Genomic DNA, 15,754 nt, shown 5'->3' on the forward strand with positions numbered 1-15,754 from the left:
ATTGGTTAATCATATACCAGTAATTTCAGGGCTATAAAAGCAGGAGTTAAGTTACATAATATCATTTGCTTACTTTTTGTGAGTTATTCACTACATGTTAGTGACTTTGGGTAACTCGCTGTTACATACTGTAACTACTGGTCACCAAATACACTCTGGTTACTTCCTGCCAGGATAGGCTAGGCTTGCATATTGTAATATGCTAAATTGAGCAAAACGAGTTAAAAAGTGCAGAACGAGTTCAAAAAAATTGTGATATGAATAGTTTACAATTAGATAATATTTATTAGAAGTATAAAAGGCTTTTGTTGGAAGTCTAGCAATGTTTGTAGAACGATATTGTCATGTATATTGTAAATTGGCCATTTCTTTTGAAGGCTCCTCCTGTTCCAACGACAGAAATTCCTTCAAAGTCAGTGGATGGAAATCCGCCTGACAATCTGATTCTGCCAAGCATTCCGATGCCGGATTATCCTAGTGCCAATTCGATAAAAGATGAACAGGATACCGTGACCATTCCGGAAGCTGACTATCCGGATGCCGTTGAAGTGAAGCCGAGGAAGCACTTTGCTCTTGAAGAACTCTTGTCCAGCTCCGATTCTGAACTTTCCGCGATCGAAGAAGAGACAATCGAAGAGTTGCTTGAGTACGACAAAGATGGAAGTCCTATTAATGGTACACAGAGAACATACAGTCTGTCGAAAGGAGAAGGAGGTCACGCGTCGCCAGCCAACAAAACATTTAGTTTTCATTCAGAAGAGGAGAAAAATGAAACATACGACGTGGAAGAGAAGAACGGCAAAGCTTCGGAGAAATTTTCAGAAAAGAAGAGTACATTTACATCGAAGGACACGTTGACATTTGACTCAGATGATGTTGTTGATATTCTTGAGAAGGACATTGTTGAAGGTGTGCCCGAGTTGCCTCTTGACTTGGAGAAAGATGACATCGACAAAGCTGAAAGTAAACAGAATGATAGAAAATATAAAGAAAACGAGAGATTAGCAACAGTTGCTAGTATTCCAGTAACGGATTTATCTGATTTGTCTAATGATGTTGAGAATATTAAACCCGAAGGCGCCAAGGCAATAAACATCAAAGTAGGGCCTATCTTATCAGAAAATGTTAACGCTAACTCAATGCATGTGCAGCCAAATGTGTATGATAAGGACGATGATCTACCAGCAAAGGAGACACCCGCTCAGACCAACGATCATGAAAACATAAACACACTGCCTGTGAGGCGGAAATGGGTCCAAAACAACTCTGATCCATCGTCGAACATTGAATTTGCCAAGGGGGATAATTCATTAGAAATCGCCAGTGCTGATCATGGGAGCTTAGATGACTCTAGACAACTGGCTTTAGAAGATAAAATTGTAGCAGACGAGCAGGAGAATAATGTTAGAAATGGTTTTGACTTGAGCGCTAGTCAAGTTGGTATCCAGAACCAATCATCTCCTTTGCATCAAAACAAGGATATTGATATTTTAGAAGGCAAAAAAGAAAGTACTTATCGGAACAGTACACCTACAGGAGGGTCGACTCAGGCAAACGAAGTGTCAGTTGAAGTAGAAGAACCGAAGTCGATGGGGCAGGTTGTCTCGGAAGGAGAAAATGCCGAAGATGACGAGCTAGACATTGACAACTTTGACGATGAACCGATTAAGATTCCATCAACTTCGGTTCACGATTTGTACACTTTAAACGCTGTAGATAGTTTTGATGAATCAATCTTAGACTCAGAGACAGAATATAAGCCAGACTTTATACCAACCGGCGTTGAGAGTATCCCTAACACGGAGCATGAAAACAACGGAACTGAAAAGCGTTCAGAAGAGCCCGCTGGGTCATTTACAGAGGAACCTGCAATGAATAACAATGTTTTTAGTGGGGTTCCTATTGATAAAAGCATTCATAAAGCAGAACCTGTTTCCAGTTCACAGGACGACAAGTTAAAAGACAATAATGTGAATGGGATCGATGAGGTTTCGGGTGAAGACACGCGTACAAACCACGTGGAAGATAAAACAATTGTGAAAAATGTGCGGGTTTTTGTTGCATTGTTTTCTTATGACCCAATAACAATGTCTCCAAACACAGATGGCGTGGACGAAGAATTGCCTTTTACCGAGGGCGACTTAATCAAAGTTTTCGGCGATTGTGACGAGGACGGTTTTTACTATGGCGAACTGCACGAAAAGCGAGGATTTGTACCGAGTAACATGGTGCAGGAAGTGAGTCTGGGTGATTTTGGAAATTCGTTTAACATACCGCCACCGCCTTCTGCAGATATCACAGGGGATTCAGAAGATCAAATTTCAGAGGAACGCGGTAAGTGGATTATGTTTATGTTTATTTTTGTAGAATTCTTGTGTCTTCTTTTTGCATAAGCTTCTTAAAGGAAAAATTATTCGCTCTTAAGGGTTTGTATTGATTCTTTATACTAACCTTCATTTTACTTGCAATTTTACTTTGCTAATGTGTTATAGAATTGACAATGTGTTAGAACTAGGACTGACATAGATTATAAGAGTAAAGTTAGGAAATGCCGAATTGTTTATTCAACAACTAAATGCTGGTTATTTTAAAGAGAGACAGAACTTTAGCTGTCAAATAATAGCTAGTTACTTCAAAAGAACCAACCAAATATATTGAAAAATCAAAGATCTTTAAAATATGAATAATTTTGTCTTGAAACCATGTTATCAACCATTTCACAATTTGAAGGTAGCTTAAATCACACCTATCCGGCAGAACTTTTGTAATCGTGTAACTTCATCTTAAGGTGAAACTATTTTCTTTTGTTGCTATTGTTGTCCCACATTAATCTTATATACTTATTATTTTCGCAATGAAGAATCAAAACACGATTATCAATACCAAAAAGGTTTCTGTAGACAGGAAATCTAAGGACATCAATTTTTTAGAGATTTTTCACTGTATAAAGTGTATCGAATATGCAACTAGTCAATTTTCATAATAAAAAACGTAAAGGCTTTTTGCATTCGTGATAATGAAGTGATAATGACGTATGTAGAAACAAAAGTGTGAAGAATTTTCAAGCCGTTAAAAATAGCTATAACTCCTTTTTGTAATGAAAATTACTGTTTACCGGTCTGTCAAAAAGTCTTCGATGCCGTATTGATAGAGCTTTACACTATAGAAAGGGGGTCATTAGAAAAGGTGTTTCACGCTTAATGCGATCATTAGGCAACTGAAACCCCGTTTAGAACATCCATGACGCCGTGTAAACTGAAATGGTACATAAATAATCTGCCTCTTTTGCATTTGCTGATGATTAAAAGTTGATCAGTTCCCAACACCTGTACTTAGTGAATGGTTATTGATCAATTCGACCTCCCAACTCACAGCGTCTTTTCAAATGTATAGCATGTCCCTGCAATCAGTATTAGGTCATCGTCTTTTTCAAATCATGCCGCATGTCTAGAAAAACAAACTTTGCCTTATATGGGCAATCCTTATTGGTCCAAGACAATATTGTTTGTATCAAAGCATTGTTCAAGATGAATGGATTTCCGCCAATCAGATTTTCTAATAGGTTTTTGAGACGTTTTCTAATGATCAACGGAAAGTGTATCAGCATTTTGGAATCACAGCAGAAGATTCGCTCGTTTTATTTTGAAGTTGGAAGAATACTTATTTAAATCTGACATGGTTCAAATTTCAAGTGACGTATTCTGGTAATGGTCTTACGGAAATTATGTTTGAATGATTCTGGTAATTTTTAATTCTGAATGCAACACGTTTTTGGCTTGCTTTGAATCATGCCAGGTTGAATCCATTTGAGCTTCCTGAATCATGTTCCTAATGAGTTAGAGACATACTTTGCAATGACGCCAATTGAAGTAGAGGAAGAACTCTATTACGTATGTGATTATCCCTGGAATGTATTTATGAATGGCGTCTTCTAGTTGTATTTCTAAGTGGGAAGGTAGACCCAAGTTCAGTTACCAATGCTGTTGATATGTTTATACCAGCTGAATAGAGTAAGTGCAGGTTTTATCAGTTTTACGGCGAATAAAGCCTTAAAGTGGAATCCATAATGGCACAAACGTATGTTCATTCAGATCTTTTGATGCCCTCTATTAATTCTTCTTGATTCTTTTAAAGAACATCGACGCCAAAGCCAATCACACTCGGCTACAGTTAATCAAGACAAGACCGATACGTCAGATAATAAAGGCGCCAGAAAAGAGTCTGGTGGTACTTCAGAAGGAAAACTGACAAAGGAATCCGGCCAGGAAGCTAAGCAAGAAGATACAAAAATGGAAGAAATTTTCGCAAGAATCGAAAATATTGAACTTGAGGAAAAGGAGAAAGATTATCGTTACATATCTGAAAGAGACAGCATCTACTGCCTTCCTCCGCGAAGGATGATTGCGCTGTACGATTATGACCCGGCTGTATCATCACCTAATGTCGATTCAGAGGTAGGCATACGAACACGGTGCTAGTAAGAATATTGTAATCCACTATTAATCTTGATCTTAAATGATTTAGTTTACAATTAATTGAGCTTTTTGGGCTAGTCAGTGACAGAACTTATGTCAGAAAGTAATAGCTTGTAGCAATTGATTGTGCTTGTTTAGCTTTCAATCGCACACACATTTTTCATTGCAAAAATATAGTGTGTTATAATGCTTAATCTTTCTTACGCATCGTAATATGCCTAACTTTATAACAGAGGCTCAGTTTAAGTGATTTTCAAAGTTTTGGTTGATTATATATAATTCGGCAACAAATGCTTTTAGATGTGGTTGGACCTCATTTTTTCATGTGGTTCTATCTCTTGCTATGCTGATCCCTGGAGCTACATACCTCATACACGTTATGATCCACCCGTCACTTTTCTTCACTCTTTGCCCCAAATTGCTGTTTAATAAATCATCTGTTTTCGTTTTCCGTATTACGTAATTATTCTAGTTGATTTATATTCCATTCAATATTTGTTTAATAGCTTACTTCTTTGTACTTTTTCTGGATCATAAATATTTGCTTATGCAGACAGGTAGCAACGATTTATGACTCATGTAACAAATTAAATATTAAAAATGGAGATGATGATTTCACACTACCTCATACTTGCTAATGTTCAGCGCAGCCTACAAAATGTCCGATTTTGCTTTTCTTTGGCATGACTATCTATTTTTGAGATTCAATTTACCATCCTTTTATATACTTTACGTGTCACAGGTCGAGCTTCCCTTCAACAAGGGGGATATTCTCCTCGTGTTTGGAGACATGGATGAAGATGGCTTCTTTGCCGTGAGTAGCTCTTAATCGTCCTCTTTCTTGATAATAAACTAATATCCATAGAATCTTAATTAAATTAAACTGCCAAGGATATTTACTTGAAGCATCTCTAGTTGCAAGTGATTTATGTATAAATTTTATGTTGTACAGTGGTTTTCATTTGAATCTCTAGGAAATGGTCAAAACAGAACTCTGTAAAAATACGTCTTTCCCTCACAAAATAAGACAGGAGGCCTTCGTGAACCAACAGTGTACTATTGTAAATAATTTACTACCTTTTAAACAAGTTTTCCATATTACTAATTATCGCAATGACTGTGTATATTTCTCCAAGCATTTTCATTTCCCACTGGTCTGTGACATAACTTGATATAACTTGTCTTGTCTAACATATTCTTTTTATCACGGCAGGCCCAAAGTAGTGGTGAACGAGGTTTGGTACCGAGTAATTTCTTAGAGAACTGCCCAGTTCCTTCCGATTCAGAAGAATTTGAAATAAATATGGGAGCAACAAGTCCAAGTTTTCAGGTATTCTATTCCATTCTTTTTATCACGGAACTCTTGGTTCAGTTCGGTTGCAAGAACCTTGTTTTATATTGTTTTTTCCTGTTTCCTTCACAACTGATAGTTAAGTTTTTTGTTGTTGTTAAGAATGAGAGCTAACTATCATGTTTATCGCTATAGTTTCTTGGCAGTTTTTCTGTAAGATTCACAAGCGTGTAATTATGGTGCTGTGACCCCCACGACTTTTTGAAACCCTTTCGGACATTTTCAATTGGGAATACCTATTTATAGATATATTTTTTAGTCCAAATGTATCTCCTCTCCTACCTAAAAGTTGGCTGTAGTCTTTTGGCATCAGTGCCCATGTTTATAAAGATGAATTCTTTAAGTTTTACCTCCGTGTTTAATGCATTTTCATTTATAAACCAAATAGTTTTCTTCCCACACTCAGTGGCTCTACTTTACCAGCCGGATTTTTAAAAATTCATATTGCTCTTGCAATCCCCGCTAAGAAACTCTGCAAAGACGATCGCATACGACTTTAGTCAAAGACATCAAAATAATCCAGACAATGCTCAACGTGTTTATTCACAATAAGTCAATCAAAAACTACTGTTAAGGTTACAAAGTACTGTCAGTTTATATTTATGTTACAATAACGATTTTGGCATACATTGCAATATAACAAAGAAATCATAGCAAAACATTGTTTCTTACTGTGTGTCACTATTCCACTTCTTCAGTGACACCGCGCTTTCTTTCATGCCGTCTCATACATTATTCATGCGTAGCACGTGCTCGTGCTTTATCGCTATATTTATCTACCCACAATAAAGATATATCGCTGTATTTACAGATCTGCTCGGTGAAACTAACGCATTTTTTCATTTTCTTAACAAAGATTCCATCTAATATCTTGCTTGGAGATAAAACAGAAACGGCTTTGTTTTTACCTCAACATGTTTAACTGTATAGTTTGTAATACGATGAGATTATTGGTTAAATTATCCTCTTTTTGACACTGTACAATCATTTCAACCAAGGCACATAGTCTCAAAACATTTCAGTCACAGACGTACACGCAAAATCCTCCTTCAAGTCAAGCTCCGTTAATGTCTCCAAGTAGTTCCACGACATTTCTGTCACGGTCGTACATGCGAAATCATCATAGAATACTCATTTCTCTCTCCTTTAAATCACCTTTGTTATGATTCTTTTGTTTATTCAAGGCCATATTTGCATTTTGGTGATTATTTTTTCTTTTACCCTTTATTTTTATATTTCCTTTTGCATTTTCTTTGCCCTTATTTTTCCCGTTCATTTGTTTTCCGTTGAGTTTTTTTTGTTGATTTCTCTTCGGTTGATATACATTTACTTTCGCCTTGTTCGCTGCTGTTTTCTTTTTCTGTTTCGAAGTCACTTTTGCTCCTCCCTTTTGTCGTTCTCGTCTCTTCTCAGCGTCCTTTTGCTTGTTATTAGCTCCATTTTGCTTTGTTTTGGCAGATTTAAGATTACCCTGTAAATTTAATTTCTGCTTATTTTCACTTTGGCTGCTGACCCTCGTGTCCTTGTTTGCTCCCGATTTCACTTTGGCGCCAATTTTCATATTCTTATTGTGACTCAAGCCAGAATTACCTGTATGCTTCTTCTTGTCGTCCCTTTTCTTAAGCGATGATTTTTTTTCAAACTGCTGATATTCGAAATCAGTACTAAACCCAGAATTTCCTGAAAGGGCATTATTTTTATTTTTGTAGTAGTGTTGGGCGTAATCTTCATCTACTGCATCTTGTTTATGAATAAAATCCATGTAGTCGTCGATGGGATCGCTTTGTTTCGCTCCTTGGGTAACCGTGGCTTGTCTTGTTTCATCGTGATCAAAGTCCTCACTAGAAAGTGACTCAAGGTAGTTTGTGTTGATCGTTGTTGGCTTCACAGCTGAAAGATGGTGCACAGCCTTCGCTTCGTTTTCCAGTACATCTGCATCAAAATTCTCTTGTTCTTTGAGCTCTTTTGATGCCTCTGAATCAACTGACGGCCTTCCATCTGTGGAAATAAAGTTCTCAACTGTCTTCCCAATAGAACCCAGTGATTCGTAATTCCTTGAATCCTTAAACGCCATTTTATCATCTTCAAGCCCCTCGATACCCTGTATTCTGCCGTTAAGATTCAATAAATCCATTTTCGGTTTCGCCTCATTTTCATTTATACCTGCATAATTGTCTTCACTTTGACTTTGAGCGCTCATCAGATGTTCTCCATTGAAGTTCGGGACGTTCTCTCCTAGACCCCCAGGCCCATTCCCGTACCCATTTATGTGAATAACCTTCTGATTTGGGTGAATATTTATAATTTTTTCATTGTCATGTCCGTACTTATCCATAATTCCGTGTGACATCATGTATTGAAGCCTAGCAGCATCACTCGTTAGTGGGAGTTGACCCTCGCTATTCACCTGCTCTCCTTGGCCCTGCTCGGCTAGCTCGACAATTTTTTGTGGCTGCAGATGCTTTTGAAGGGTTGCCACGTCAGTCTCGCCCATTTGCGCACCATCGTTAAGCAACCCAGAAGCTGGAGTCTGCATGAATTGCTGTGGAATGTGAGCAGCGTGTTCGCCATCAAAATGGCTACCACTATTTAGCTGAACCATTTCATTACTACTTTGCTCACTGTTAACTGGTTTACCAGTCGATTTGCCAAACTGTGCAAGGATGTCGTGGAGCTCCCCTTTTCCAACATGATGCCCTACTATGCCAGGCAAATTGGACATAAGGTTCTCAATATCATTTGAATCCATACTGTTAGATGCCATATCCTTAAAAACGTTTTTCAGGTTGTCTTTATTCGGATTGCCTCCTTTGTCATCACCAAATGTTGCTGCTACATCCTCTGTCAACAGATTTCCAGGCTCAGTTTGCTTTTCCATTTTACCCGGTGTCATTCTGGCTGACGGGTAGACCTCTGCAGGACGCTGCTCTGTATTTTCGTTTATGTGGTTTATAAATCCAAGATGTGGTTGGTTCAAAAACAACCCGTGGCTGCTTGGTCGATGATGACGATGTTTTCTGGTGTGCCACAATGATCCTTTCCAGTCTTCTTCATATTGGAAAGGGTTGCGATGGTGTTTGCTGGTAGCATAAGAATCAAAAGCCTTTCCTGCTTCGTAATCCATAGGGAGTCCAACTCCTGTTGACAATAGATCCCCGAAATGAACAAGAGTGTTATCTACATATCGTGAGGGCTTGTGTTTATGTTTGAAGCCAAGAGTGCTTAGTTCATCCTTTAGCTCATCAAGGATTTCCCGGCCTGGTTGCATTTCTGTAGGGTGAATTTTTGCATGACCTGCATCATGTTTCAGCTCTAGCAACTTCAACAGCTCAAGCGCCTTTTCAGATTTGGTTTTTGGCTTCTCTTTGAAATTGACTACTAACGGTGGATGATTGCCCTCATTGTTCACATGTTCGTGTGATGTTACTTGTGCCAACAAGGGCTCTTTGTATTTCATTTTCATCAGCTGCAGTAACTTTGAATTTCTGTGGTTCTTGAGGTACGAAAGCAGCCTCAGTCGCGCATGTGCTTTTATGGCATTTGTCAGCTTCTGTTTATTACCCTTAAAAGCCGCCAGGAGCTGTCTGAGTCGCTGCCTTGCCTTCTCTTTGCGAGTCGTTTCCTGGGAATCTCCCTTTGCTGCTGTATTCACCAATGGCGCAGATGAGCTGAGCAGTGTTTGGAGTAACTCTGGGCTGCCGCTTTGTTGTAGAAGTTTTAGTAGTTCGGGGTTCTTGTTCTCCATTATGCTGGTAATAATAGGGTTTTCAAGCTCGTTGACCTTATTTACAAGCTCGTCTGCTGAAGTCGTTAAGTGCTCCGGGTGCACATCCAAAGGCCAATCTTCGCCAACATGGTGAACCAATGGGTGCTCAGATAATGCCCCCACCTTGGGAGGATTTCCAACTGCAGTTATACCGGGATGATCTGCCCCCAGTTTGGTTGGTAGCAGGTTGCTTCCAGATGGTTTGTGTGTCAGGGGCTGTTTCCCTACCTTATTTGTCAGCGGATTTCCCCCGGCTTTGCTAGGAGCTGGTTTAGCAGGCTTGGAAGGTGTGTTGTCCTGCAACAGTTTATGTAGCTTATCTTCAAGCAGCGGCTTTGGATTTGGAGGATGTGTCAGGGCTGGGTGTAGGAGATGTGGAGGGATGGATGGATCTTCCTGGGGGGTATGGGCTGAAAAGTCAGCCTCGACTGCTTCAAGGCAGTCCTGGTCGCTTTTTCCTCTTTTGCATATTTCGCTAAGTCTGAATCCGCTTACGAGAAACCTCACTCTTTTTCTGACCTCATCGCGTTCCAAGTTGCCTGCCCTGTTCAAGTCATGTGCTATTATGCGCAATAAATCTGCGCTGCTGTGATGACCAAGTATCCGTGACATTGAAGCCCCGATCAGTTGGTATGTAAACTGCTGACCAGCGCCCACTAACTTGGAAATGCGTTCTTTTTCACCCTTATTGAGTCCAGGTGCAGTCTGTAAACACCGCATGATCACAGAGCCCGTGTATGGTCCGATTTTTGCAAACGAACCACCACCTATGCTCAGCTTATCTGTCAAATAGTCAAACACACTCTGTGTGCTAGTTGATGCCGGGACTTGAAATTCATTATACCGTGTTGCCATGACTACCCAATGCCTGCATTGCTTTATTGATACTGCTGAGTCAGCGATATCTAAAACAGATTTAAGATTGTCCTCGATCACTTGTTTGAATGACGGGTTGTCATATCCTGATATCCATTTGTCAATCATTCGCTCGGCTTTTGCATTTCCAAACTCCACTCTTATCATGCAAGCCATTAATAGGTATCCTTCTAGTACCATTTTGTGGTAGAGTTGTTTTGAATGCTCCAGTTGGCTTTGGCTAAGAAGAGCCTTTCTTGTTTCCTGTTGAAAAAAGAAACTCTATGTTAACATTTTATAGTTTTTCAGAATTATGATTTTGTGCGTTTCACTATGGTAAGTCAATACCTTTATAATACACCAATGCTACAAACTTCAAGCGGTATAAATTTTTAGACCTAACTAGTGGCCGAAATCTCGATGCTAAGTTCTTCTGCGGGGAAGGTTATAAGAAATTATTGGTAAAAGATTCAGAATACTTACAGCTAACCTTTCTTATGCGAATCTTAGCATTTATATTCTTTCACAAACTAGCTATGTTATTTTCAAAATGATATGATTTCATAACTCAAGGATTTGATTTGATCAATACAACTCTGTGTTATGTTCGGTCCATTGCCATGTTGGTTTTCACTGAATCTAGAGGTGTTGCTTAGTATGCTTGCTAAATGTGGCAACACTCCACATCAAACAATATTTTATATTTAACTGGAAGTCAAAAAGATTCTCAGAAGTGCTGATCGTCTTCGATACTTCGGCTCCCCTTATAATATCTAACAGGAACAAGAGCTCTAAAACGTCAAAGGTATTGCTCTTTTCTCAGCCGAGTCAAGCAATACACATCAACCGATACATTTTGCGATAAACTTCGCATGATGTATTCTGTTTACTTTGCATCTTTTACACTAAATACATACCTTATACTGCCTTTGTAGCTCATCAATGTCCATCAGAGGGGCAATCTCTGCCGTAGGTGCTAGTAAACATGGGTTATTGATATAATCAACATTATATTGTAAATCGCGAGTCAATGCTGGTATAGGATTTCGTTTCTCTTTTATTTTAAAGTCTTCGAAGCTCTTAACATACTCTCCTGCTGCATCAGTTCTTGTTGCAAATAGCAATGAATAAATTACGAACGTCAGAAAAACTGCTCGTAGGAGAGCAGAGTTTAGTCTTTGACGCATTGTGTTGATTTACTATCTTTCACTGAAACCAATTAGTAATTTATCTCCTTGATGCTGTTGTTATCTGTATCACCGCGTTTTTTCTTTTCTTTCATATACTTCTCCATTGCATCTGTATAATGTGCATGTTTACTGCAAAAGTCACCAAATTTGTTATTCCCCACAAGTCTCTTCACACACTGTTCACTTACGATCCAATCCTTCGCCGTCTCATTAATATCTTACAACAAATAGCCTCCCGGAAAAGAGTTGTGATTTCAGAGAAACACTTAATCGGGGCTCATAATACTTGTATCTTCAGAAATATTTATATTTCTTAAACATTTAACTTCGTTTACACTTTATTTATTTGTTTGGCGTATCAGTTTCGGCGATCCAGTTGTACGTTGACCGTTGATGAATTGCGAGTTGCCCGTGGCCACCTGGTTGAATAATTTTGAACAAGAGTCAATCAGCTAGAAATGTTTTCCATGTTAGCGCAAATAATCAAACTTACAGGTGGCATAAATGAGCGGCCAACCTTATAAACGTTCTGGTTTGGAAATAATTCCTCTCTTATTTAGTAAACACATTGAAGAAATAACCCCATTTTTCTCTTACCCTGCTCAATTATTCGCTCTCCGTTACTCTTTTCTAAATAAAGGAAAATGATCGACTCAAGATTTTCTGCTAGCAAGGACTGTTTTTAAAATGCGCGAACTTTGATTGTTCTACAGGCATTGCAACTTGCTGAAGAACGAATTCGACTGAGTTCCCACAATTCTATGTTTTTAGTCAACTTGAATCGACTGTTTTAATAGCGTATTATACCGTCCTTCAGCTGAACGAGAATTTAGATATTTTTCTAATACAATGAATCCCATGCACAACATTTTATGATATTTTCCATAACCTTTGTGTTTTATGATTTCGCCTGTCACTTTCTCCTGTCGTAAAAGCTTTTTTCTGTTGTGGTTAAGAGGAATTACGAAATACAATGTCCCTGTTTTATTTTCCTATCAAAGTTTAAACACTCTGAAATATCGCAACTGAATTGAAATATCGCCAATGAATTCTGTACATCTGTCGAACTGTCACATGATGTAGTGGACATGTGACACGCATATCGAACAGTCCTTTTATATTTGTGAGCAAAGATAAATACAATTAAATAACGAATTTGTACATTTGAAAGAAAGATTGGTTCGATGTTTCGATCATAGCTCTTCATCAGGTAAAGCTCCTATTCTTTTTACCTGGTGAACAGTTATACTGAAAACGTCGAACCTCTCTATTATCCAAATGTATAAAGTCATTACTTAATTGTATCAATCTTTGCTCATTATTCATCGACATACAACACGCTGAAGTACATTGATTATATGTTATATTTGTGTTGATATATTGTTCAGACATCAAAATTCATTAACATTGAGTACGGCTCTCATCTTTAATATTTTTTAATTCTTCTTGTAGAGTTCGAGTCGAAAATCGTCAGCTGCATCAATAAGCGGTGCAAGTCCTGTTGACAGTCCGAAAACGAAGAAAAAGAAAGGATTTTTAGCAAAAGGAAAGAAAATATTCTCGAAACTCAAAGGGAAATAGTTGCATTCTACTCCGAATAGAACCTCAAGTCACCAAAGATGCTTAAATTGGGAAACAAAGAAATACTATTCATGATGGAGCAACAAATAGCGGATGACCGAATAGCATTGCTACCAAGTCAGAGAGATTTGGTAAAAGATATCTCCGTCCGTTCGTTAACTGTTCATAATATTTGTGAGGACCTTTAATCATATAATATCTTTTTATCATGTACATTGAAAATTTGTAGAAAAGAAAGTCTTTGAATTTTCTAGCCATTGTATTTCAGGCAGATTTGGATAATTTGGGTAATGACATAGTAAAATTGGTATGTTTACAGTTAAGTTTGTGTAGGGGCATTTTTATATCAGAAAATACGAAACAGTTCTCTACCTCAGATTTCAACAGAACTAGTCAACGTAAGGTTAAACTTTCCATTCATATTTCACGGAAAATCAGCGGGAAACACTTTCTAATAGATGTTTTACTGGAATATTTTCCTTTATTTTGGCCAGGTTTTGTTCCCATAATTACATCGATAAATTTTTAATAGGCGTTATATTCGAGGTACAATTTGCTTGTGATCTTTTCAGTAGATCTTGAAATTGGGTACAGCCATTAGTTAAGTAGAATACAAAGAGGGTTGAAATACAGCAGCAGCATTTACAGTATGCATTGTTTCCTTATTTTAAAGTCCTAAGGCACACACATGGCAAGTGTACTTGAGTTTACGTAAGGATTAGAAATGAAGCCATGATTATAAGGAATGTAACCGTGGAAAGTTCATCCTTGTCTTAGTATTTGGAAAGATCTGAACAATAGATCTTACAAGCTTTTCAAAGAAGCATGTTTAGAGGGAAGAGATCCTGTTGTACATTAGAAACAGAGTTGCCCATATTTTCTTGAAATTTTGGATAAGCAGTCAGTATCTTGTACACGGGTTTGTTTGTTAACGCCAGAATAATGTAGTGTATTGTCTAGAGGTTTTATTGTATAAAATTTGAGCTATTTGCCACTAGCATCATTTTAAGCGTAATCGGTACCTCATTTCGCGCAGCCTCGCAATAGTTATTCTTAGTCGTTTTTGTATTGATGGTTGCCAGCTCGATTCACGTGTATCTCCAGACAACGAGTCTGGTTGTGTACCTGCAATAAAGGAAATGTACTTTATGGAATACGACCCCTCAGATACTTTGACAAGGTATATGAAGTAGTCATAGATCTCGATTCCCGTTGCCTCACTCTCATCTAGTTTCCAAGTTGGACATTTTTAAGCCTTCTTCCTTCCTGTAATTTAAGGTAGCAGTTTTTTTTCAGTCCAACCAAAGCTCAAAGGTGCACTTCTCAATAAGGCTTCCGCTTAAAGTTAAAACGGACAGGCTTGTACAAACCGACCACGTAATAATTGTCAAGGCCTGCACTGAATTTCCTTATAAAAGACTCCTTTTACATGTCTTTAATGCTGGCAACCATCAACATTTTGTGTCAGTTCCCGAGCTGATAATGTTACCAAGAGACGAGGGTTAACTTTATTTAACATATAAATATAATCTTAATATGACACTTTTTACCAAAAATAGGTAAATATAGATAAAAAGATGTTTTATGGCGTTCAGAGAAGTTGTATTGTGTACTTTAAATTGCATTGTAAATGTTATTCCTTAATGTAAGAATTCTCGTCATGATATATATGCACGATATGCAGATAGTGTGAAGCACAAAAAGGTTTTCTTTGTTTTGCGTGGTTTCTGCTCGTTTATTTGGAAAATTGTGACTTAAATGAACAGAAAGGATTTTTTAAAGGTATTTTTTGCTTACCTAGTAACAATACTACGGATTATGGTGTAGAATTGGGGTACAAAAAGCGCACACAACAGAAAGAGAGCATAGCAAATATTTCTGAAGCTAAACAGCGTAGAGTGAGCCCGTCGCATATGACTCGATTGAGAATTAACCTATCTGAGGATACTTGAACAAAAAGTGACGAGTTCGAAGAAAACTGGATACCGCCTCAAGACGAATGAATCAGATATGAAGGTACATCAGAGGACGACACTCTTGTATGAAAAATAGAAGGCAAGAACCGTTTAAATGATGTCAATTATTCTGTTTGCTTCCATATGTGAGTTGCTATATGACTGAGTTCTCCTTGAATACAGTTCCGAAATACTGATCTTGTGACAGTGGAATCCCATTATCAGTGAGGCAAAGCCCCTCCCCCCTTCCAAAAAAAGTCAAGGCTAGATATGAGGATAACTTCAAGTCGGCGACACCGCTTCAAGTAATATTTCCTGCTCTTCTATTGTAAAATATCTTTACTTTTTCCGTTTTGCTTCATTTCATTTTAATCAATCCATTTTTATCAGTGTCTTCCAGGCTCTTTTCTTATTCTGATTTTCATTCATGACCCAAGAAAAAGATATTTTGGCCATTCATATGATATTTAGACTTTATTTCTTTCCAGGTTTTTAAAGGATAACTTGTTATCTGAGAAAAGAAAATATCGAAGTTTAAATTATAGTGCAATCTTAGACACTGATCTTCTAGCCTATGGAGC

The 15,754-nt window shown here is 38.0% G+C and overlaps 2 protein-coding genes across 3 annotated transcripts in view; one reads left to right on the forward strand and one right to left on the reverse strand.

The window, feature by feature from the left end:
• The window catches only part of LOC135682978 (uncharacterized), a 32,271-nt gene extending 16,825 nt beyond the window's left edge, over nucleotides 1-15,446 (forward strand). The window contains exons 25-29 of one of the 2 annotated variants that reach the window (XM_065198103.2): nucleotides 378-2,334; nucleotides 4,135-4,454; nucleotides 5,218-5,289; nucleotides 5,689-5,805; nucleotides 13,090-15,446. In XM_065198103.2, coding sequence (XP_065054175.2) covers nucleotides 378-2,334; nucleotides 4,135-4,454; nucleotides 5,218-5,289; nucleotides 5,689-5,805; nucleotides 13,090-13,218 — 2,595 coding nt within the window. In that variant the 3' untranslated portion in view covers nucleotides 13,219-15,446. The remainder of the gene's footprint in view (nucleotides 1-377; nucleotides 2,335-4,134; nucleotides 4,455-5,217; nucleotides 5,290-5,688; nucleotides 5,806-13,089) is intronic. The other variant, XM_089109439.1, reaches the window with a different exon arrangement.
• Nucleotides 6,365-12,681, reverse strand: LOC135682980 (uncharacterized). The gene is made up of 2 exons (XM_065198104.2): nucleotides 11,365-12,681; nucleotides 6,365-10,711 (listed from the first exon to the last, which is right to left on the reverse strand). Exons 1-2 carry the CDS (start codon nucleotides 11,632-11,634, stop codon nucleotides 6,947-6,949), a joined length of 4,035 nt encoding a protein of 1,344 aa, XP_065054176.2. The 5' UTR covers nucleotides 11,635-12,681; the 3' UTR covers nucleotides 6,365-6,946.
• Nucleotides 15,447-15,754: the final 308 nt, after the last annotated feature.

Source organism: Rhopilema esculentum, chromosome 7 (assembly GCF_057945365.1).
Source record: "Rhopilema esculentum isolate cy_ngs chromosome 7, ASM5794536v1, whole genome shotgun sequence".
NCBI lineage: Eukaryota > Metazoa > Cnidaria > Scyphozoa > Rhizostomeae > Rhizostomatidae > Rhopilema > Rhopilema esculentum.